The 22,255-nt window shown below is 41.1% G+C and overlaps 1 protein-coding gene across 7 annotated transcripts in view; it reads right to left on the bottom strand.

The window, feature by feature from the left end:
- Positions 1 to 3,708: 3,708 nt before the first annotated feature.
- The window catches only part of SPHKAP (SPHK1 interactor, AKAP domain containing), a 64,402-nt gene continuing 45,855 nt past the window's right edge, over positions 3,709 to 22,255 (bottom strand). For 5 of the 7 annotated variants that reach the window (XM_036388440.2, XM_036388444.2, XM_036388442.2 and 2 more), the window contains 8 exons: positions 21,293 to 21,427; positions 18,657 to 18,912; positions 14,651 to 18,383; positions 11,215 to 11,394; positions 9,255 to 9,341; positions 8,202 to 8,254; positions 7,933 to 8,117; positions 3,709 to 5,895 (listed from right to left, as the gene is read on the bottom strand). In XM_036388440.2, the coding sequence (XP_036244333.1) occupies positions 5,752 to 5,895; positions 7,933 to 8,117; positions 8,202 to 8,254; positions 9,255 to 9,341; positions 11,215 to 11,394; positions 14,651 to 18,383; positions 18,657 to 18,912; positions 21,293 to 21,427 (4,773 nt within the window). In that variant the 3' untranslated portion in view covers positions 3,709 to 5,751. The remainder of the gene's footprint in view (positions 5,896 to 7,932; positions 8,118 to 8,201; positions 8,255 to 9,254; positions 9,342 to 11,214; positions 11,395 to 14,650; positions 18,384 to 18,656; positions 18,913 to 21,292; positions 21,428 to 22,255) is intronic. The other 2 variants (XM_036388441.2, XM_036388447.2) reach the window with 2 other exon arrangements.

The following is a 22,255-nucleotide window of genomic DNA, read 5'->3' on the forward strand; positions in this document are numbered from 1 at the left end:
TTAAACTTGGAATCCTGGCCCTGTGTTTAAGTCTAGCATGAAGAAACTCTACTTGCCAAAGATTGAAAGCCAAGGAAACTGACATAAACGGAGAAGTGGATGAGAAACACCTGCAAGTCATTTACTAGCCTGCAATGAGCTTTTAGCCAGGCTCTCCTCTCCAACAAATTGCCAATAGGTTTCACCTGTGCAGAGCTTGCTCCACTTCTTGAGAGCACCTGGAAGTGCAGTTTCCCCTTGCAGGCATAGTGAAGGGGTAGAACTGGCTGGTCTCCTCCAGCAGACTTGAAAGAAGGATGAAGAGGCCAAGAGGAAGAAAGGAAGAGTACAGCAGAAAATGAACTTGCAGGTATTTTGTTTATATTCTGTATCTCCAGCTGATTGTGGACTTCTAAATGTTATTAAATGTAGTAGGAAGTTACTAAAGCTGATGTGTTGGGACTACCTCTGAGTGCTTGCCAGCACCCTTGTGTGTAAATGAAGACACAGAAGTGCCTGTCATCACTTGGCAGATTTCCTGGTTATTTCAAGTAGTGCTGTGCTGTGGGAGATGTGAGCAGAGAGCTGCAGATCATTTAAAATGAAACTTTCACCAGTAGGCAAAGTGGCTGACACAAATGTCTCTGTAATGCCTGTGGTGCTTCCTAGGTTTTTGTGCAAAACCTTTGGAAGTCAAAAATGTATCTCAGTAGGTTGGAATGGAAAGAGCCAGGAAGGGCAGTGCTGTTCTGTGTTGTTTAGAATTGTTCAATGTCCCTAGATCGATGGGCACCTGTGTCCTGGGAGATTTCCAGCTGACAAAATTGGAGGAAAATTACTATGGTGAGATGTATGCAATTACTGCTACATAGTTAAAAACTGAAATTTGATTTGCTGTGAACTATCACGAAGTAGAAAATATTATTTGGACTGTGATTAGAAACTAAATTCTCCCCCCACCCCCTCTTAATATTTTAGTTTGGTTTTCTTCCTGTTGTGTCTTCCTTCATGATTTTTTCCTTGTACTATGCTAGTGAGTCAGATGTCTGTAATAGCTTTGGCTTCTAGCTCTTGTCCTATTTTTGCAAGAAATTATGAGTTGAGGTTTAATACAGTAAGCATTAGACTGGCAGGCTATCTGGGTTCTATTTCTTATTCTGCCTTGATTCTTGAGTGTGTAGAACTGCTTTTCAGGCTGAATTATCTAAGTTTCCTGCTCATTTGTGAAATATTTTCCCATCTGGTGTGATTCACAGCACTGCTGGAAAGGATGCTGGCTTGGTACCTTGTAGGAGCTTCAGTATTACTCTGGATACTCTCTGTGAATGCTTTGGTGTTAGGTTCTCTGCACCTTGGTTTACCCACATGTGGATTTTATAAATTATGGATATAGACATTAGGAATGCATTGCATAAAGGTAACTTGCTGGAACCATTCTGGGGTCTGGCAGCAGCTTTATCCCTTTTTTTGATTCCACTTTAGTCCCTCAGCCAAAATGGTGAATGTGTCTGTTCAAGCTCTATTACCTGGCACTTTTTTAATCTGCATACTTTATACTATCAAGCACTACTTTAATCACTGTGTGGTTGGACAAGTAGCTTTCAACATTACCCTGAAATGCTGACAAACTTGACTCCCTGTGACCTTATTGAAAAGGATGACCTCAGGAGAGCCCTGAAGTGCTTAGGCTTGTCACTGTAGAAATCATATTTGCTGTATTCTTTCTGTCCTTTAGACCTTTGAAATCTTTTCAGGATGAACCTCTGTGAATATGCAATTCTGTTTTTCTGGGAAAGAAGTTTGTGTCATGTAACTGCTCTAGGACAGAATGTACCCTTCACAAGGATGGGGATTTCCATGTAAGCACATGATGTGTTCTTGGACTTGTGACGTGGGAGAACCTAATTCTTTCTGAATAGGTGATGACAGTAATACTGACACCCACTCATGTTTTAAAAGTGGCATTTTGTGTAAATTTCTTTTTTTGTCTCCTTCAGTGGGATCACTCACTGGGTAGTTAGTAAAAGGATGTGGAAGTATCTCCTGCTTCTCTTTTCCAGTTTGCTGCACTTTACTGTCTAATTCTCAGCTGAAGCTGGGTGGGGGATGCAGTACCCATCACCCAGCCCTTTCTTCACTGCAAATTGTTTCAATTAGTTTGATAGTCCAGCTGTCTGATAGTGCTGTCTGTCCTGCTAAATGCTGCACAGCTGCAAGTTACCTTCTGAGGGCCTGTTCCTTGTGATGACTGGGTTCAGAGTGGGTTGGGAAAACTGAAATACTGGTGTTATAGGCTTGCTTATACATGGCAAAGGCTTAGGAATGGCTCTGACTCAGGTTCTTAAATTGGCTAGTATGGATGTGCTTTCCTTCTGAGCTGCAATTTGTTTTATTAAAGTAGGTCATGTGGGTTCTTTATTTCAATGGGCTGGTGGGCTTTTTCCCTCTGTCATTTTGCAATGTAGACTTCAGGATTCACAGTGGCATTTCTGTGCTTGACTGTCATGCAGCTCTGCATGAAACAGAGCAAGAGCAGGTGTCAAACTGGCCTCTTCAGAAAAGTTATCTACTGAATTCAGCAGGTGACTATTTTTATCACAGACTATAAATGGTTAATTTACTTGAAGACAATAAAAATCTCAAGAGGTATGAACAAAGTTGAGGTAGATTATAGTTTTTCAGCTTCTAGTAACCTCAACATTAAAAGAACCCTAAACACAAAAACATAAAAAATGAAGTTTTAAAATATCTAATTCAAATACAGTAGAATTGCTTTTTGAAGAGTAGCAGATCTACAGGCCAAATGTTGCTCTTCATTATGTGGGTGGTAGAATCAAGGCTGGGGTGGCAATGCACCTTCCCCTGAAGCCACCTCCAGGAAGGGGAGCACTGCAGCCACGGCTGCTGCTCCCGAGGGGCCTCTGATGGCCAGGGCATCCCTGAGACATCCTGCAAGAACTGCTCCAGCTCCCACCCAAACCTGTGTACAGTTCCTTGCATCCTCTCATTTGATCACTTCTCATCTCTTTTTGTTTGCTTTGAATCTGGCTCATATGATTTTAATTTGTTGTATTCTAGTTTTTAGAAAGATAAAGATATTGAGCAACCACCCCCAATGTTAAAAACATGCATCATGCTCATGCAGAGGGAGATTTTTACCTAAGGCTGTATGTTGTTCTCATTTGGGTGTATTTAATACCCATTTTTTAAAAGCTGAAAAAAAAAAAGAAGAATGGACAAGTGCTTTTCTGATTTATTCAGTGAAGTGATGGTTTCCTTTTATGTGTAGCAGTAGAAATACCTGTGGGTACCTAGACAATATTGCAGTAAATGCCCCTGTGAACTTACACAAGGAGAGGAAAGTCCTGAACTTCTGTCTCCCCACCCTCCTGCTCACTTTTGCAGGTACTGAAAGCAGCCAGAGTGAGCACTGATAGAGGCTGGCACACTGGGAATTATGCTGGGCACTCAGGGTATCATTTATCTTTATTGTGATACTAAGAATGTTATGTTTAGCCTTTTATCTCTTGAATGACTTGTGGAACCCGAGTAGCTCTGTCACTGAGGTAAGACCTGGACCTTGCTCTGTCTTGTTTTGGTCAGAACCATGGATCAGATTTGTCATTGAGAAGCAGAGTTTGAGATGCTCCAGAGATGGCAGGCAAATATTTAATAGGTCAAAAAAATCCATAGCTCATTTGTGAACATTTTAGGAAGGCAAAGAGGACACACATTATAACATAAATTTATTTCTGAATAAATTGCAACATTAAGAACTACTGTACAGAGAAACTGCATCACACTGTTACAACTCTGTCATGATATTTGTGCTTTGTAAACATTTATTCTATCACAACAAAAAATTGTATACTGACAACTAACTGTATTTGGCTTAAAAATAAATACACTTTCCCATTATTAACTCAAAGCACTTTATAATTCTTGGTGCTTTTCATTAGCTCTCAGCCTCAGAAATGCTGAGCATTTGGAGTTGCCACTCCTGTTAGTGGGAGTTAGAGATGCTCAGCAGTTCTTAGGGGCTGGCCCAGTGACTCCAGTTATGTTCAGTGTTTGCAATAAATTCACTTTTATTTTGACTGTAAAGCGACCTCTCCTGTTCTGTTTATACTGCAGAGTAGATTGAGCATTACTCATGTTATTTAATGTTCCTCATTAGATTTTGATTCACTAACAATTTGTATTTTGTAACAAATGAGTGATGCAATCATGCAAGTTTTGTAATGGTTTTAAAGATAAAACTGAGAATATGGCTCTTTTTCATAAATTATTTAAAACTACTTCAAAATTTTCAAAAATATTTAGTGCAAAAGGATAGTTTTTTTTTTCAAGAAATATTACAGAAGCATATACTGTTATATGGAAAATAAAACTTCTCTTAAATACTTTTTTGGGAAAAGCAGGCAGGTATTCTATTCCACCATTTAAGTAAGAGAGATGAAAAATATTTTCAAAAAAACAAATTGCAAAAGAGCTGTGATGTTGTAAGTCATGTTTACCTTTAAATTCACACCCAGTCTCTTTGGCAGAGTTGAGAGAATGTATTACTAAGTGCATGATATCAACAGATCATCTCAACAGGACAATAGCAGAGTATATCTTATCAAACAATTATAGAAATGCTATAGGAATGTGAACTCTCACACATAGTCCAAACAGTTATCTTCAAAATGAACACATATGTTTGCTGAAATTTTAACAAATATTTTGCTTTTTTCTAAGTTACAAAAATTAACCTTGAGAGTTTTAGGACAAGATGGTGCTCTTTTAAGATATGCATTTCTTCACCTCATTAACAATTTATTCAATTACACTAAATTAAAATAGTTATTTTTTCACTGCTTTTAATTGATATGTAAAATGTTACGTAGTGCTTTCAACAGAAGCACTTTAGGTAACAGCTGTACTATCATGATTCCCTTTTGCCAGGCAGGGACACTGAGGCACAGAGGTGAAATGACTCGCCCAAGGTCGCAGGGCTGGGGCAGGACAGGGCTTGAGAACTGCTGCCCTGGCTCACAGAGCTGTGCGCAGGAATCTGCCAGGTGTAGCTATACTGAACTGCACTGCTTCCCAGGGAAAAGGAACCAGTCTTTTAAGGATAGTAACTAGGAGACTGGATTTTATTTCTTTGGGAAGGTTGCAGGAGTCAGGAATAGCTATGGAAGAGAAATAAACACATGGGAAGAAATTAAAATGTGTTTTCAGCAGCTTTTTATTGTGTTGTCTAACTGCAAAGGTGCTAAGTGTTCAAAAGCTTTTACCCCTTAGCAGATTATGGGGATTTCAGAAACCCATAAATATTATCTAGTGACAAGGGTGCCTCCAGGCATTCTGAAACACACTCTGCTTCTAACAGTTAAACTGTACAAATATCAGTGTTGTTTTAAAACTGAATGGTAGGCTACTATCCCATTTTACCTGACTGATTTAATTAAATTGATGAAAATTGAATATATTAGATAATTAAGCCTTTACTGTGTAGTTCATTAATTCAGGAGGCTAAAAATCCATCCCCTCATAGTACAGTGCATCCTACAGCACAACACATCAAGAGTCCCTCATGACACAGAATGACACAATAAATTCGGATCCACTTTGCTCCTGGGTCGGTTGTGGCACGGACTTGTGCTGTTCCTGTAGAGTTTGTACATTTTGCACATTTTATTCAGTGATGTTCAGAAATCAGAGCATTACACAAACCACTGCTTATTTAAACTGGAATAAAACAGGAGAGCTGAACCAGGAGCTTTGTTAGCCCAGCTCAAGCAGCCAGTCAAACAGGCTGGGTGTGCTCTCTCTGCCCTCCTCGCTGAGCTTGCAGTACTGCACCACGGCTTGGAAGATATCCCCCACCTTCCAGGACTTCCGCTGCACCAACTGCACCACGTCTAGAAACTAAATAAAAACAACACCATGAAATCCACTTAGGATTTGGTGAACATTTTCTACGGTTTTGTGGAATGCATAGACACACACTCTTGTTAGTTCACCCTTTGTAAATGTACAGCTGTATGAGGGAGTGGACACCATTCAGTGCACAGCAACATCAACGTTCTTGCTATTTATAAAAACTTAATTTTTCTAGTTCCATAGCTCCCCAAAGACTGATGGGCTCTCATGACATTTTCTAAATTAACTGCTTCTGTCAATTATTTATTTGTTGCAATGAAAGTAAAAACAGGCAAAGTCAGTTCGAGAAAGGATCGCTATTTGCCGTGTTATCAACAACTCATTGTCAAAATAATGGAAGTGTGATTATCCATCTTGAAATTTTTTTTTCATTACCACTAGCTATATTTTACTTTATGTTGAATTTTCTGTACTTCCATATATACATACATATATGCCGTAGTATTTTAAATATTCAAATAGTACTGGTGAGAGGGAACTCTGTGTAAAATTTTGTCACATGAAGACATTTATCACAGGTGTGTTTTAAACACAGACAGTATCTGTATTTGACTTTTTTTTTTTAAATTTCCCAAGAAACCAGAGGTTAAATATATGTTCTTAAGCAGCTGTAAAAGAAATCCTGAGTTTTGTCCACTTGGTACTTAATAAAGGGCTTCACAGGGTCATCCATCTGGTCCCTTTTTCTTCTGAAGCACATAAATGAAAATCAAAACTTTTCAATTCTTTGAATTTCACAATAATTAGTTTGCTCCTTATGCTTTTACTTTTAGAGCACAAAAGAAAAGATTGTGTCTCTAGTTAGTGTAGCTGTTTGCTATTTACATACTGCAGCCTAAACTTTTAATATGTATTTTAATGATATTTAATAGGCACGTGATTTCCAAGAATGCTGTTGTAGGCAGGATGTGCTTCATTATTCTCTAGTGTATTTTTGCAATTGAATTAACTGTTTGCCAAAGCACATGGGTAAAGCTGACAGCTGTTTCTTTAATTAGATGCAATTTGGACTGTTGCTGTTGAATGCATTTTAAATTATGTTTATGATTCCCAAACGCGTGTACTCAAGAAAATCAAACAATATCTCTGCTACTCCAAATGATCTTCCCATAAGAGACCAAAATACTGATTTGTAATACTTTTTTCATTAATTGACTTAAATACTAACATGTTTTTAAGTCTTAAAGCTTAAGCTTTCTTGCTGATCTTGGAAATGGGTCTTTTTTTTGGTCTTTCCTGAATTGCTGTGGTTGGTATTTGGTGGGGTCTACAAAGGAGCCCCAGCTGATAATTCAGAAATAGAAAGAGTTTGCATTTCTTGTGGCTATTTTGGACTTCAGTGTTGCTCCTGGCTCTGGCTTGGGCTAACACCTCAGGAGGTTTCTCAGTCATCTGTCTCTCCACTCTCTCTGGAAAGAGACTTCTGCTCTCAAAAGTTGTACCCTCAGCTGGAGCAGTTTTTGAACAGCCAGGCACAAGCCCAGACCGACCTGAGGCTGCTGTAGTTGGTGTTACAGGCCAGGCAGAACCAGCGTAAGGAATGAAATTCTTAAGTCCAAACATTAGTAGAGCCAAGTAGGCAAACATTGTACATGTGTTGTCTACACAAAAATGTTTTTTATTTTTATTTTTTTAAACCTTTGCACTCAAACTCCATGTAAGCCACGTGCAGCCTTTCAAATGCAGCCACATAAAGGACTCTGTTAATTCTGCCTTGGGCATTAGTATCTAATGTATCATTGATATGAAAAGGTGAACAGATTCATCAAAGTATCAATCTGGACATTGGACAAAGTATCATGGTGACATTTTCTTATGCTATAGACAATCTGCTACATATTTCACATCCTTTAAGTTCTGACACACCTGTCCTCTCATTCCTTTCTCTCATAAATAGTAGTGTTGCCATCTTGCAGTAATGAAGATGTTTTTGCATCTGCTTTTAAGCTCAATAACTTCAATAAATCATAGCTCTTATGGTTATGTAGACACTAATAGTATGCCCAATTCTGTAAACATTACCTTTTCAATTCTGTTTTCCTGAGATTTCTTAAAATAGATAGTTGGAATTCCAAGTTCGGAAGCAGCAATCCACTGCAGGGTGGCTCGCAGTTCCACATCAGGGCACTCTGGCTCCAGATCGAAGTTGATCACCAGGAGGTCCTTTTGACAGTTGGCTGTTCCCACTGAAAGCTCAGAAGTACTTTCTGGAAAAATAATCCCACTAGTTACTGTGCAATTGCTTGTGTTATCTTCAAACTGTATGTTTTAATTGATATAGTTCAACTTACCCTCAGTGTTTTCTGTCTGTTCTTTAAGGAAAACCTTTTCTTCTACTAATTCACTTAGAAACAAACAACAACAAAGCTTATTAGTCATACTTAGGAACAGTCTACAACATTGCTTCATGATGAATAAACTTCTCCCTCAATGCAAGACCTAGAAAACTGCAAGAAAATGGTTACATAGGATGAAACAATAAAATGGTGAATATATTTCATTATTTAATCTGTAAATCAGGAAAAACTGAATTGCAGCATTTTTCTGTAGCAGGATGAAGTACTTGTATTAGTTATGTCATGTGTTACATTTCATCAGGATCTGTGCATCTTTACGGTTCACAAAATGACAAGCAAATGACATTATGGTAAGACACAGCAAGTCTCATAACCTGGGTGGAAATGCTGAATTTCCAATCTCTGTATTTTACTGTGACAATTTTCTGATGTCACTGACTTCAGAAGTTCCCATGTTCAGTACGTGATGTCCAGTCTGTAGGTTTGTGCAGTGGGTGTGCCCTGGCTGCATAATGACATTCACCAGCTGGCAGGTTGTACCAGGATCTTTAGGCAGGATGTACTCACGCATCTCTTGATAACTGAACTGCATGTTCAGTAGAACATTCCCAGAAACAATAGGTAAAATTACTGTGGGCCAAATTGTTATTATAATTGGAAAGAATGCTACTGGGTTTTTTAAAGATTGTTTTTAATTGATCCTTATTTGCTTGACTTTCCTTGGTATCACACTAGAATTTTGATAATATCTGAAGTTATTCAGAGAAGAAGGTTTGATGACAGAAAAGTGATACCACAGAGAACTGTGTTTTAGACAGGGTGGTTGATGTATCTGTGTTCTCAAGAGATCCACCTGACTGGGTTTTCCTGTAATTTTTCACTGTCTGGTGCCCTCACTCTGCACAGACACCTGCATGTGCTTTTTTCTGAAACCATGGGCAGGCACAGCAGCAGGTGCAAAGCAGGGCTTGGCACGGTTTCGGCGGCGTAAATGATTTGCTGTTAAAATTGGACTAAACATCAAGTCTCACTTCAGTGACTACTTACTTAATCATAGGAGAAGATGGCACGTTCTCCTGATAAATTTCCAGGTCCATAATGCCAAGACTGCTAGTTGTACTGCTGTTGCCATTGCTGACAAAGCAAAAGTTTAAGTATTAGTGCCAAGCTGTGCTGAACATGTCTCCATACATCTTCTAAAAATTTATTTCTGTACAAAGCAAAGTGGGGAGGAGCTCTGTTCCATAAAATCAATTGTGCTCAGCAAGTGGTTCCCTGAATAAAGCACACTAGTCTGCTTAAAGCAATGAGGCTTTTATTAAAATAGTTCTAGATCAAGCATGTATCAGGTGCATCAAGTGATGCTGTAAATTGCAGGAAAAAAAAGTGGACTGTCTTCTTATGAATGGCTTATGCATTGAACACTTGGCCTCAAACAAAAACTGAGTCTGCCTGAGTCCTTGAAAAGGATTAGCAGGTACAGAGATGTCCTGCAAGAAACCTGCAAAGATTCAGCTCCCTCTGAACATGGGGAGTTCAGGAGAAAGGCACTGGCTGCCCATCACATACTTACCTGTAGGGTGAGTCCACACTGGTAACCAGCAGCAGTTTCAGTGTATTACATCATACCCCAAATACTATTTGGGGTCTGATGGAACCCACAGGTACAGAGATGGCCCCTCATGTTTCTGACTACTCTGAAAGACTGAGATTTTAATCAAAGCCAATTGCTCATTGGGACCACAAATACACAGAAGTATTCTCTTTGGCCTCTTCACAAGGATGAAGTAGCACACTTGAGGATATTCGGAAAAAATATTACCAGTTCACTATAAATGTGACAGTGAATGTTTATGCAGATACTGTGATAGTCTCATGGACAGGTTGTGAATTTGCTGGCTGCAAGTCAATTACCATGAACAAATTCTGTGTGGCAAGTCATGGTGCACCACTTAATTTTTACTGAAAAAGCAACTAATAGTATTTTCCCCTACATTAGAGGGATTGATTAGACAGTCCCTTTCCCCATCAGTGTGTTGAGACAATCTGAGACATTGTCAGCATGCCATGCATTCAGACTTGCTGTAGCAATTTCTGTTCCAGTGCAGAGCTGAAAGGCACAATACTTCAGCTCTCTCAGACCAAGGACTTTGTTAAAGGTTGATACTGTAATAACAGGATGAATGTTCAGCTGCACTGACAGCCATGCTTTGTTCAGTAATTTCAGCCAGCCAACCGTGCTCTCTGACAGAGACTCTTTCTTTTCCCTGCTTCATTACCATAATGTCTTCCCTCCTTGTCATCTTAATACTCAAGAGAAAGATGTAATTACTTGATAATATTTTAAAACATAGTCTAAGAGCATGTGAAGGAAAAACCTTACTCAATTTGATGCTATGAAAGGGCTGAAGTCAAACTACCACCACTCTATATAAACTCCAAGGACTAAATAACATTTTCAAATATTTGTCCTGGCTTGAACTGGAACAAAATTAGGTCATAGTAGTAGGAGGTCTTGAATTTACATCTACTCAGGGAAAAGTTGGTCATCCTCTATTAGCTTGCACCCCTGTGCCAGTCTAATCAGATCAGGGCTCAATCTTTGTTCTCAGTGCAGGGATTTCTGCTGGGAATGGCAGTCTTGTCAATCTTGGCTAAGGGGATGCCAAAATCAACATTAAGAAAACAACAGCAAATAAATTAAAAGTATAGCAATTAACTTGTCCAACGGCCTTTTTGCTGTAGGACTGAGACACTTTAGTGATGCCAGGAGGTTTTTTCTTTGTCAGAATCGAGCTACTCACCAACAGCAAAAAGAATTCTGATTCTCCTGGCTGAGAATCAGAACATGGATAATTTTTTTCCCCTTATTAAAAAATAAAGAAATAAAGTCTGCCATTAGACATTCTTTACAGTATTCTGAGTAAACCTCGAGCTGTTGCCTCTCACTGCTGATGCAGGGTAGGCCTGGTGGGCAGAGCACAGAGGGAAGAGACAATGTGGGTACCTCAGGGAGCGCTCGCTGAGCTGCAGGTAGCTGCTGGTGTCATCAGGATTGTCCTCATCGTTGGCCAGCTGGGACCAGCTGCCAGTACTCTCTTCACTGCTGCTGAGATGGGCTGGAAATTCTTCAGCTGTTTTGGTCTCTCCTATGATTTCAGCATCCGATCTGCTATGAGGGCTGCTGCTGGCAGGGTGATAGGGAAGGCACATTGATATTGTAATACAGGCAAACAAACTGGTGCCACCAATCTTCAGGCAATGCTGCTCATTAAAGTCAACCAAGCTGCAGAATTATAGACATGCAAAAGATTGGACAAGCTTATAATTTATACAGAAAGTCCAGCAGAACACCTGGCCTGAGATGCTCCTAAAAAAGGACTTTCTTATGACTGCTATAAATAAACACAAACCCTAGATTTTAAATATGCATAGCTTGTACAGAAAGATTTAGCATGTATAAAAAACCTGATCACTGTAAAGGTTTATTGCTCAATGTGCTTCAGTCAATCAGTGATTGAAATATGTGGTATATGTTACTGCAGAATGACAGAATTTCTTGGAAATATATATTGCTGCTAAATCCCTGTTGTGCAATGGGTGAATAAAGTTCTTGACAGGGTTTTCTACTTTATTAAAATTGTAGATCTGAAAGTGAAAGTAGGAAAGTGTTGTGAATCCGTAATGACTCTGAGTCTGCCATGTCCTTAGGATCTTCACTGCTTAGGCTGGGGAAGGACAAAATATTGCAATAGTCAGAAACCAGACTGAAGATGGAGCCCAGACTGAGTTTAGAAAGTACAGGGTTAAGGGAAAAAGGCTTTAATTCTGCACACTTGACATATGTCACACATATGTGTATGCATTATATATGTACACATGCTCCCAACAAACAGAAACAAAAAAGAAACTATATTTTTGCTCAGTTTTTACAGCTAAGCTGGGCTTTTGATTAAAAGAAAAATAATCAATCCCTCCAATAATTATATCACTGTAGTGCCAGAATAACAAGTAAAGCAAAACTGTAGTTTTGTTATGGATAGTCTGCATTTGCAATTTAGGGATTAAAGCAATGTTATGTTCTGTACTGATAACCCTCTGCAGGATCCCTCTAGAGAAGTTCTTGCCTTCAGACCTTTATCTGTAGTTGTGGTTAAGGCATCTGCCTTCAGGTAAAGCAGAAGATCACACCAGAAATCTACTGCTCCTGAGTAATCACCTTGATTAGGCATATACTGAGACAGTAACATTGTGGATATCTCTTTCTGCCAGCTCTCACTCTCAGAGGTTGCTGCATTAATGCTGGATGACAGAGATGCAGCCTGAGCAGGGCGAATGGGACTTGCCTGCCTAGGGCTCTCTCCCCCTGGCAGTCAGCTCTGCCAAACCCTGTGCCTGCCACGCCTTGGGCCCAGGACTGTGCCCCTGCCCTCTCTGACACGCAGGCACTGAGCAGCCACAGGGCAGGGCTGTTACTCAGCTTCTCAGCACAGGACAGGCAGCTCCTGATACCTGGTCCAAAACACAAGAGATTTGTGTGGGTGATGTTTCTTGGCATTTTGGGTTTTGTTTGATTCGTTATGCAATTACATCTCACACCAGTGATGCTTTGAACTGACAGTTCCCCACTTGTGAACAGTCACTTGGAACAGTTTCTGTGCAACTGTGGCTCTATTGCACTGCCTACATACAAGAAACTGATTTTTTTTCATTGCTGAAGGTCTTAAAGGCTTTTTTTCCCCCTAACTGACTCTATGTCTGCTTGATATTTTGCCTGGAGTCCTATGTGCCTGTATCTGAACTAGCAAGTAATTTCATGCAGTAGGAGTGGATCAGAGCAATTTCTACTGATGCTTTTATAGCTACATTTATATTTATTTTTAGGTTTTCACTTCAGCCTAGACTTAGTCCAGACAGCCATGCCAGAAATAGTTCAGATCTGTGTGAAGAACCACTGGAGGCTTTGCCTTCCCAGCAAGGATAGGAGCACATCTGGAGAGCACTTGGGCAGCTTCTATTTGAGATTGTTTTGGAAGAACTCTGCATTTCATGCTGCAAATGAGGCCAATGGACAGAAATGGAGGCAAGCTGAACCAGAACTGCACAGCATTGCTGAGCCAAGCTGCTCAGGCAGATGTAGCCTCTGCTTAGCAATTCTGCCCTACCATTCCTATTGCTTTAACCATGCCATAGCCATGTTGGGAACTCTGCTGCAAAGGCAGAGGAAAAGATGAGAGGGCTCGTAAACTGCAAAAATAACTTGATTTTCAAGCAGTCAAGGTTCCAAATAGGTGGATTTCTAAATTTATCTTACTAAAAGCAGGTTGCATTTTAAGGAGGAGGAAGGTTAGTGCAGGAGAGTCAGTATGAAGACTAGTGACACCATGGTAATTATCCACCCAATTGCTGCCATACACAGGCAAGTGCTTACAATCTATCTACTTTCTCACTTCAAGCAGAGCTTTGCCAAATGCTGCAACACAGCACTGCCTAGAATAAAATGAGCTACAAAATGGTTTCTAACACCAGGACCTGCACTTTTTGTGCCACTCTGAGATAATGAGGGGCGGTAGTGCTCCAAGACTGGCAGTTTAGAGACCGCTAAAGTAACAGATACAATGAAGTACTGTGATAAAGAGACAACGCCCTGAGAGAGAGAGCATTCCCTTCACCTCAGAGCACCCACAGCAATACTCTGCATTTGCACTGCACTCTCATGATGGCTCACATTTTACCTTAACAAAAGCAAGCTGCAGATTTCCTTACAAAAGGAGTACAGCTGTAAGGAGAGGGTGGTAAGCTGTGATGTAAACTCCATGAAATGACATTAAAATAAAATACTCTCTTCCCTATCTAAATTCTACCAGAGAAGTCTTGAACTAAGAGGTGAGAGCTACTTTTATTCTTAGTAAAAATTCTTTAGTGAAGGAAAACTACTTGTAGCTCCAGGCTGTAAACACAAAGTTAAACCTCAAGCTCTCAGAAGTCTGGTCTTGTTTCCAGGTACGCAAAACATTACTTGCAGCAAGCATAGCAGAGAACTACAGGTCACATCCTGCTATCTTCTATTATATACTAGCACTGTTTTTTATTTATCTATTTTTTAGTTCAGATATCAGCCTGTGCTAAATAAAGGTTTAAACTTGGTCCATCTTTCCTGCCTTATGGGAAACATAAATGTCTGTAGAGAGAGAACTTGTCTGTGCAGTATAAGATTTAAATTTTAATACCATAATGTCATAGTCAATATAAGTTTTCTCCAGAAAGTATCACTGTGACACATGAATAGGTGATTTTATCCTAAAAGAAGCCTGTAGTCCAAACTTTTCCGCTTATTTCTTTAAAAGTACCACTCTTATCTTCTTCTTTTATCAAAATAACTTTTACTGGGAAAATAAACCAAAGACCAAAGCAATGTGCTGATTTGCTGTTTTGTCACTTACCTACTTACTGGGGAACTGGAAACCATGTGTTTCCCATCCAAAGCTTCTGGAGGCTTTTCTTTGCTTTGATGCCCCTTTCCAGATGGGCCACATGAAGTTAAGGACTCTGAGTCTTTATCTGGCTCATCTCGTTGATCAGTTTCTATCTGAATTAAAGGCACTTCCCTGAGCTGTCCTGCAGGGAGGCTTCCAGGGCTCTTCACGTGCTCTTTTTTCTCATCCAAATTTACTTCCTCTGTTTTGGGTTTGGGCTGTATCTGGGTTGTGCTCTGGGGATGTTTGCTTTCCAGCACATCTTCTCGGCTTGTATAATCAAAGGAATCCTGCTGGATGACAATTAGACTTTTACCACTTTCAACAATATTTGCAGCCAGTCTTTTTGCATACTGTTCCACATGTGGAGGAGAATCACTGTAAAACTGGTCTGCCTCTGTAGCCTCTGCCTCATCTGCAATGATTTTGTTCTTGCGCATCAGGGACTCGATGGAGCTGGCCCAGGTCTCGTGGATCAGCATGTCTGTGATCTGGTCAGTCTTGCCTCTCTGGTACAGGCACGAGTCAGACTTGCAGAGCCCTGCAGAAGCCACGGTACTGACAGGCTGGACACTTAAGGAATCTTGGCGGTGGTGGGCAAACCCATCCAAGGAATTTGCTTTAATTGGGACGTTCACTGTAAGCCTGGAGCCTGAGGATCGACTGTCGGGCATTGACGACTGCCTGAAGCAGAAAGGTGACCGCAGAGAGGGTGCCAGCAAACTGCCACACCAGTCCTTTGAGTTCCGAGAGCATGATGCATTGTCTTTATTTTCCTTTTCGATTTCTCTTAGCATATACCTATAAAACTCTTCTGTTATGCTTTCTGTGCTGGACTGTTTGGATGGGCAACTTGGTCTTACATTAAGATGGCCATTTTTCTTGGCTACCTGTTGCAAGGCAGAAGTTAAGATACTGTTTGCATTTTTTCCTGCGTAATAATCCAGTAATAAGTCAAAACCTCTTCCTTCATTTTCCATCTGGTTCACCATAAATCTTGAAAATTCATCTGTAATGCTTTCACAACTAGACTGCTTTGAGACAGAACTTGTCTGGCTCAGAGAGTGACCAAAGCTGTTCATGAGGCCTAGGGTATTGAAAGAGGCTTTGGAATCTGAGTCCTCCTCTGGTATGCTCTCACAGCTTGAGGCCTTGGCTCGGCTCCACCTTTCACAGTGCAGTCTGTTCCTGGGGTGGTTTGGACCTTGCCAGATGCTATCAACCATGGAGAGTTCAGTGAGGTTCATGATCTTGGCAGCCACTTCATTCGCAAAGAGATTGACTGAATCTGGTGTGTCCTCAAGGTTTATAGATTCATCTACTACTCGATTCATCAATTTTTCCTTTAGCTCAGGATGCTCATCTGTTTTTCTTTTGATCTCACTAAGCCGAGGTGCCCTGTGCTTACGAACTACAGAACCATTGGTATGGGTTTCCTTCTTCCTTTTCATGGTTCTGCATGATAAACTCTGGGTCACCAGATATTCATTGCCTCTCTTCCATGCACAGAACCAGGGTTGCTTGCCATTTGAATTTTCTAGACAAATGGCAGCTATTTCTGTTGCCATAGAGACAACTGTTTCTGCCAATTCTTCTGCAAAGTCTGTTATACAATATTTGTCCCTTGAATTTTTCACCTGTAGCACAGGCTGAGAAGGAAGCAACACATGGTTTCCTAACAAAGACAAGCTAAGTTGAACATCATTATTTAGCACAGAATCACACTTAATCTTGGCTTGGTTTTCTGTATTTATGGTGGCACTGGAAGACAGCTGTTCTTGAACACCGTGCCTGCATTCACTGTTTGCAAGGGTATTTTCTCTGTCTGAAAATGATCTGCAGTCTTTCTTCTGATGATGATTGTTACTCTGATTTGGGGATTTGTAACAGTCTCGCGTGGTTCTTTTCAGGTATCTCTTCTTGGGAGATGTTTTTGCACCGAGTATGTTATGCCCTGTATCTCCATTTGGTTCTGAATTCAGTGTGGAACCTTCATTGCTATTTACATCTTTGATATCACTCTTGCAAGTGCTTGTGACCTTTTCAAGATCTTTACTAGTACTGGTGCTGTAGGATGTACCAAATGGCTTAGCAGCAGAGTGATCAAGGGGGCTGTGTGAAGTTTCACATGCTGTTACCAGTGTTGGCCACCCTTCTGCTCTTGTTACTTTCTCTGCTTTTGTGCCTTCAGAAAAGAGAGGAGAACACTCTTCAAGTTGCCTTATGTCATTCATCTTCTTGCAAGTGAAATATATTATATTAAAAAGCAACTCGTTTGCAGTCTCTGTGAAAATGTCTTGTGTACTTGAGCCATCCTCTGAATGGACTTGTAGCTGTCTCTTCTTCCTAACCTCTTCCATAGAATGTCGCAGAATAATATTGGATAAGTTTTGTGCAAGTTCGTCCCTGATTACTCCATCAGCACGTGGAACACGTGGTCTTGCTGCTGTTTCAACAATTTTCCTGTTCATGGATTCCATAAAATGCCCTACATTTTTGTATGTGTTGGGTTTTGTCAGAATTACGGATGCCTCTTTGAGAAGAGCCTCTGCAATGCTCTCATTCAGCTTCTCCATGCTGCTTCCTACAGCTAAGCTGCAACGCAGAGTGATGGCTGCAGAGGCCTGAGCAGCAGACAGAAGTCCACTGGAAGTTGCAGGGTACTTGTCCTCCTTTGTTTCCCCCAGGCCACAGATGGCTACAGCACTTGCCACTTGAGTCATGCCACAGAGTGCAGATGGGAAGGAGTATTCCGTGCCAGCACAGTCAAGGAGCTGTGAGGGTGCTGCGTGCACCTCTTCATCAGCAGCCACTCCACTTCTCGAGTCTGTGGCTTCCTGCTCCCGGCGGAACTTTTCCGCAGCCTGGGGACTGGAAATGGTTCCAATGACAGTGGCTGCACAAGCCAGAGCCACTTCCAGTGCACTTTGGGCATGTCCATTTGAGTGCTCTTCCTCAAAGTAATCTGAAACTTCAGCAGAGCTTTCTGCCTCAGCCCAGTGGCTCAGGCTGGGGAAGGCAGACCCTGGCCAGTCAGGTACATTCTCAGAGCTGTCTGGACTTTGCACTATGACAATCTTTGGGAGTTCATTCCATGATCGGGAAGCAGATGCATCTTCTGACTTACAAGAGCTTCCCACAGAGATGCTGACTGCAGCCTCCTCACTGAAACTGGGTCGAGACTGTGACAGTCTAATGAATGCATCCTGCAGAACAGATTCTGCTAAATTTGTGGCATACTGGCCTGTGGTCGCCTGCTTATTCTGGGAGGGAGGATCAGTTTTCCTGATCCCTGCACAATCTTCCCCGTCTGCCTTGCTGCTGTGTTTCGCTGTGGGGTCACCCTGAGGCTCCAACTCCTCTTTAGCCATTTTGGTTACAGATACATCTTCTAACATAAGTGCTGAGTTTTCAACCCCACTAGTCAAATTAGTAGTACTAAATGATGAAGTACCTTTTTCAGCTAATTCCTTCTGCCACAGTATTTCCTGGTCTGACTTATCTTCAGGTTGTGAGATGCCATCTTCAGCCACAACATTCACAGTTTCAGAGATCTGAGCAGCTGCATTATCTTTGTTAATGCAGTTCGCTTCAAGAATGAATGGCAACCTGGCTTTTCTATAGTGAATGTTTTCAAACCCCTTTCCTTTATTTTTTTTGACATCTGAAGATGCTTCTGAAACATTTACTTTTTCATGACCTGTTGAGAAAAATTAAAAATTAGTTTTTGGAGAGTAACTTGTGACTTCTAAAAGAAAAGAGCTGTACAACTTTGTAGTCCATTACTGCTCTGTAAAAGTACTGCACAGCCATGTACCTTGTCTTTGAACAAAACTTAAAAAATATGAATGGCTGTCCATTTTCTAAATTACATATGCATGAATTAACATCAAGTGCAATTTCTGTGAGCATTGCTGTAGCTGTTTTGCAGTATGAGCAACAGCATAATTATGTTCAGTCCCCCTGCTTTTACCAGCTTTATATTCATCAGCCTCGTTGTCATCCTCGAGGTGCTCGGAGGCCGTGAGGAAATCTTCTTCTATTGAGGACACAGAGCAGTTTGTGTCATCCTCAGGCTTTAGGACACGAGTTTCTGTCTGCAGCTGCCTCTCCTGAACGAGCTCAAGTCCAATCAGAAACTTGTTTATTTCAAAAATGATGCAGCTTGCGCTGTTCCTCCTGTCCCCCCTTGCACACTGAACCAAGCAGACATCTGCCAGCCAAGGACACTAGAGGGGAAAAGAATCTCAGTTATTCAATTAAAAAATAACACTTATTTTAAGCTCCCCTCTCTATAAATATCTCAGGAATGTTCTGTTGCAAGGATGCCATACGATTTGTCATTTCAATGTTAGTAACAGCGTGCAGTTACACTATGCCAAGATTCCTTGGACTGACAGCTTTCACTATACAAGTGTTTTAGTAGAGAACCCAGCTGTATCACAGGGGATTGTTTGTTTTCAATCAACTTGTTGTTTTAATGACAGATAATTATTTGATGTTAGTCATCTGACATGCTGTTATTAATGGCCTCACACTACCTGTATTACCTCTCTGGAGGGAGAGGGAATTGTTTGTGGGCATGAATTCCTTTTCAGGGTCACTTCTGTTGCAATGCTTGTTTGAAGACAACCCTGTAAATACTGGCTGATAAGACTGTGAAGAGCAGGTCACCTTTAGATGTTCCAACAGACCATTTTTAAATAGTGTTTTATTTTGCTTCTTTGCTGCTCTCCCTCTTTATCCAAAGCCCCATTATTTCAGGTCAATACAACCTACCCCTGGAAATGGGGATTCAGTGCACAATGTGCTCAGCCTTTATATAAAACTGCCTTCTCTAGAGAAGCTGTACAATTAAGTTGAATGCTGGACAGAAACTGAGAGGAAGGAACTCTTGTTATCCTCATTTTACTGATATGAAAACAGTTGGACATTTATACAACAGAGCTGAGTCAATGTCTCTGCATGGGACCATGCTTGTTGTATGGATGTATCCTGAACCAGAGCCAAGCTTTTGCAGCTTGTGATGCTTTGAACTCAGGCTCCCAGGAAAGAGCCACCTTGGGTGGCACCAACTTTGGACAGGATTGAGGCAGAAGTTTTAGGCTGTGCAAAAGATGCCCTGGACACCCTGGGCATTTGCACAGTAGCTAACATAGGAAGGTGACCCCATCCTGGACCTTTTGTCTTCAACTGTGAATGCAAACCAATCATCTACTAATAAAGAGAGTGGGATGAGTGTTATGCTAAATTAACATGTTTATTAGCTTGCTCTTCCTTTCCACCTCAAAAACGTGTCTGAAAAGAAAACTAGATAACTTAGTGTGTTAAAACAGAAAAGATAAATTAGATAGCTGCTATGAAATTGAATCAGGCTTGAGCATGCACTGTATTGTGAAAAATGCTATGAAAAAGAGATGCAGCTTTAGATCAGACATTCCCTGCTTTTTCCCCAGCCCAAATTTTGTGGGGTTGTACTTTTGAAAACGGTTTGAGGGGGAGTAGCATAAAAATCCTTTTAAAAAACTCTGCCAGTCACCTTACAAATGAATTTCTCTGAAAGCCAAGCAATAGGACAACTGTGGCCTATTTGGCCAATAAATCTCATCCAGTCTCAATGCAAGGCTTTATTTGACAGAAATTTATTTAGTTCCTGTTTGTCTCTTGACTCCACTCTCTGTGAGAGGCCTACACTCAGTGTCTGTCTGTAGGCTTGTGGAGACAGGGGTGACTTGGTATTTCAGTTACCTTGTTTGGGTCTCAGACCACCCCTGTGTGGATTGTAACATCTTGGGATGTGGTTTGGAGCTCCATTGCTCCCACCACAGCCTGTGCCTCTATTTGTTAAGCATTTCTAAACTCAGCCATTAGTCATGAGTGGCAAGAAAGCTCAATAACCAGGTAATTGCTCTCTTTAATGATCAGCGTATTGGTAAACTATAAAATTCAGTGATCTTTGCAATACAGCTGTCACAGGGTCTGCTTCAGGAAGGCTTTTGTACACAAGGTAATTTCAGTGAAAGAAAGTTCCCTTATTTTCTTATCTGCAGCAGACAAACCTGGCAATACCTGTTCATGTTTTAAATTGGTGAGAGAGTTTCGTACTCCAGGGTAACACTGCAGTTATAATGAAGCTGAGAGGTGAAGATGGATTGGGAATGAAAGTGGTAAGTGGCAAGGCCCCTGGAAAGGCCAGTGCCCTTGCCCAGCTCTATGCACAGAAGTGTTACCTCTTTCCCTCTCTGCTGCCCTTCTGCTACTCTTGAAATCTGGCCTTATAAATCAGTCATCTCTGCCACCAGTGCCTGTCTCCCCTGAAGGATCAAGTGCTAATGTGGCTTAAAGCATTAGCAGCTGCAACCCAGATCTGCAGGATCCAGGGGGAATAGCAGGATCTCTCAGCTATCTTTGTGTACATGGTGTGTGTCCCCCTGCTGTGCACCGCACTTAAATCTGTCTGACAGAGGCTGTTTGTTTGTTTGTATGTTTGCAAACTTCCACTCATCTCAAACTGATCTCAGGTCTTTGCTTTCAGGTTTCTTTTTCCCATTTTCCAAATTCCACCCTTCACAGATGTGATGTGATCTTAAAGCTGAGTTTGGCTCCTACCTGGGGAACCTCATAATCAGCCTGGAGGTTTCCTGCTGTCAATCCACTGAGCAGGACAATTTCATTTTCCTTCGGTGGCTGTACGTTCATCGAACTGATCAGTTTGGGGAGACTGGGTGAGACACTGATCAGCTTCTGTAGAATGAAACAGAGAGTTTGCTTTCAGGTAATGAGGTCTGAGTTGCACAGTTATAAATATTAAATGAAATATCACTTAGAGGAATCCTTTTAGAAAGCTCACTTGGAAGTATTGCTTCAAGTAGATGAAGAATAGAACTGGCAGCATTAAAATGCACATTCTTTCTTTTGAGACACCAGACAAGACAAGGATGATAGTATAAATTTTTGCTCAAGTGTCCAGCAGGACAATCTGCCATCCCTCACACTGTCACATGCTAAACAGCTTGATTGGATTGGTGCATCTAAATACTTCCTGTTACATGTGAGTTCCTTAGACTGTGAAAACAGCATCTCTCTCATGGTCTGACACACAAAAGCTTCAGTATGGTAACGAGAACAGGGCAAATCTTCCTGTTTTCCTCCAGGCATATGACTAGCAAGAAACCAGAGGAAGTTACTTGGAAATTGCCAACCAAATTGATGCAATGCTAAATGTGGAACAGCAAAAATATTGGAGATACATTAAATGAGCCTTTCTTTGCTATTACACTGCATACCTTCATGTCCTTCCATTTGTAATGATACAGTCACTCCCTATGTGTTATGTATTAGAGGCAAAAGCAGGAACAGTCACAACATCAGTAATGCTATACAGGAGCTCTGTATTGCCCCCAGCACGAGCAGGAGACATTTGTGCTCCTTTGTGTATGAAGGGCAGGGTAAAAAGGCAATACCTGCTCTGAGAGTGCAGTTCTCTCTGCCAAGGCCTTGGTGTCCTTGTTCTGTGAGCAGAGAACCAAGGCTGACCCCTTAGAGCAGGAGCAGAGTAAACGCCACCTCCAT

Source organism: Molothrus ater, chromosome 10 (genome assembly GCF_012460135.2).
Source record: "Molothrus ater isolate BHLD 08-10-18 breed brown headed cowbird chromosome 10, BPBGC_Mater_1.1, whole genome shotgun sequence".
In the NCBI taxonomy this organism is placed as follows: domain Eukaryota; kingdom Metazoa; phylum Chordata; class Aves; order Passeriformes; family Icteridae; genus Molothrus; species Molothrus ater.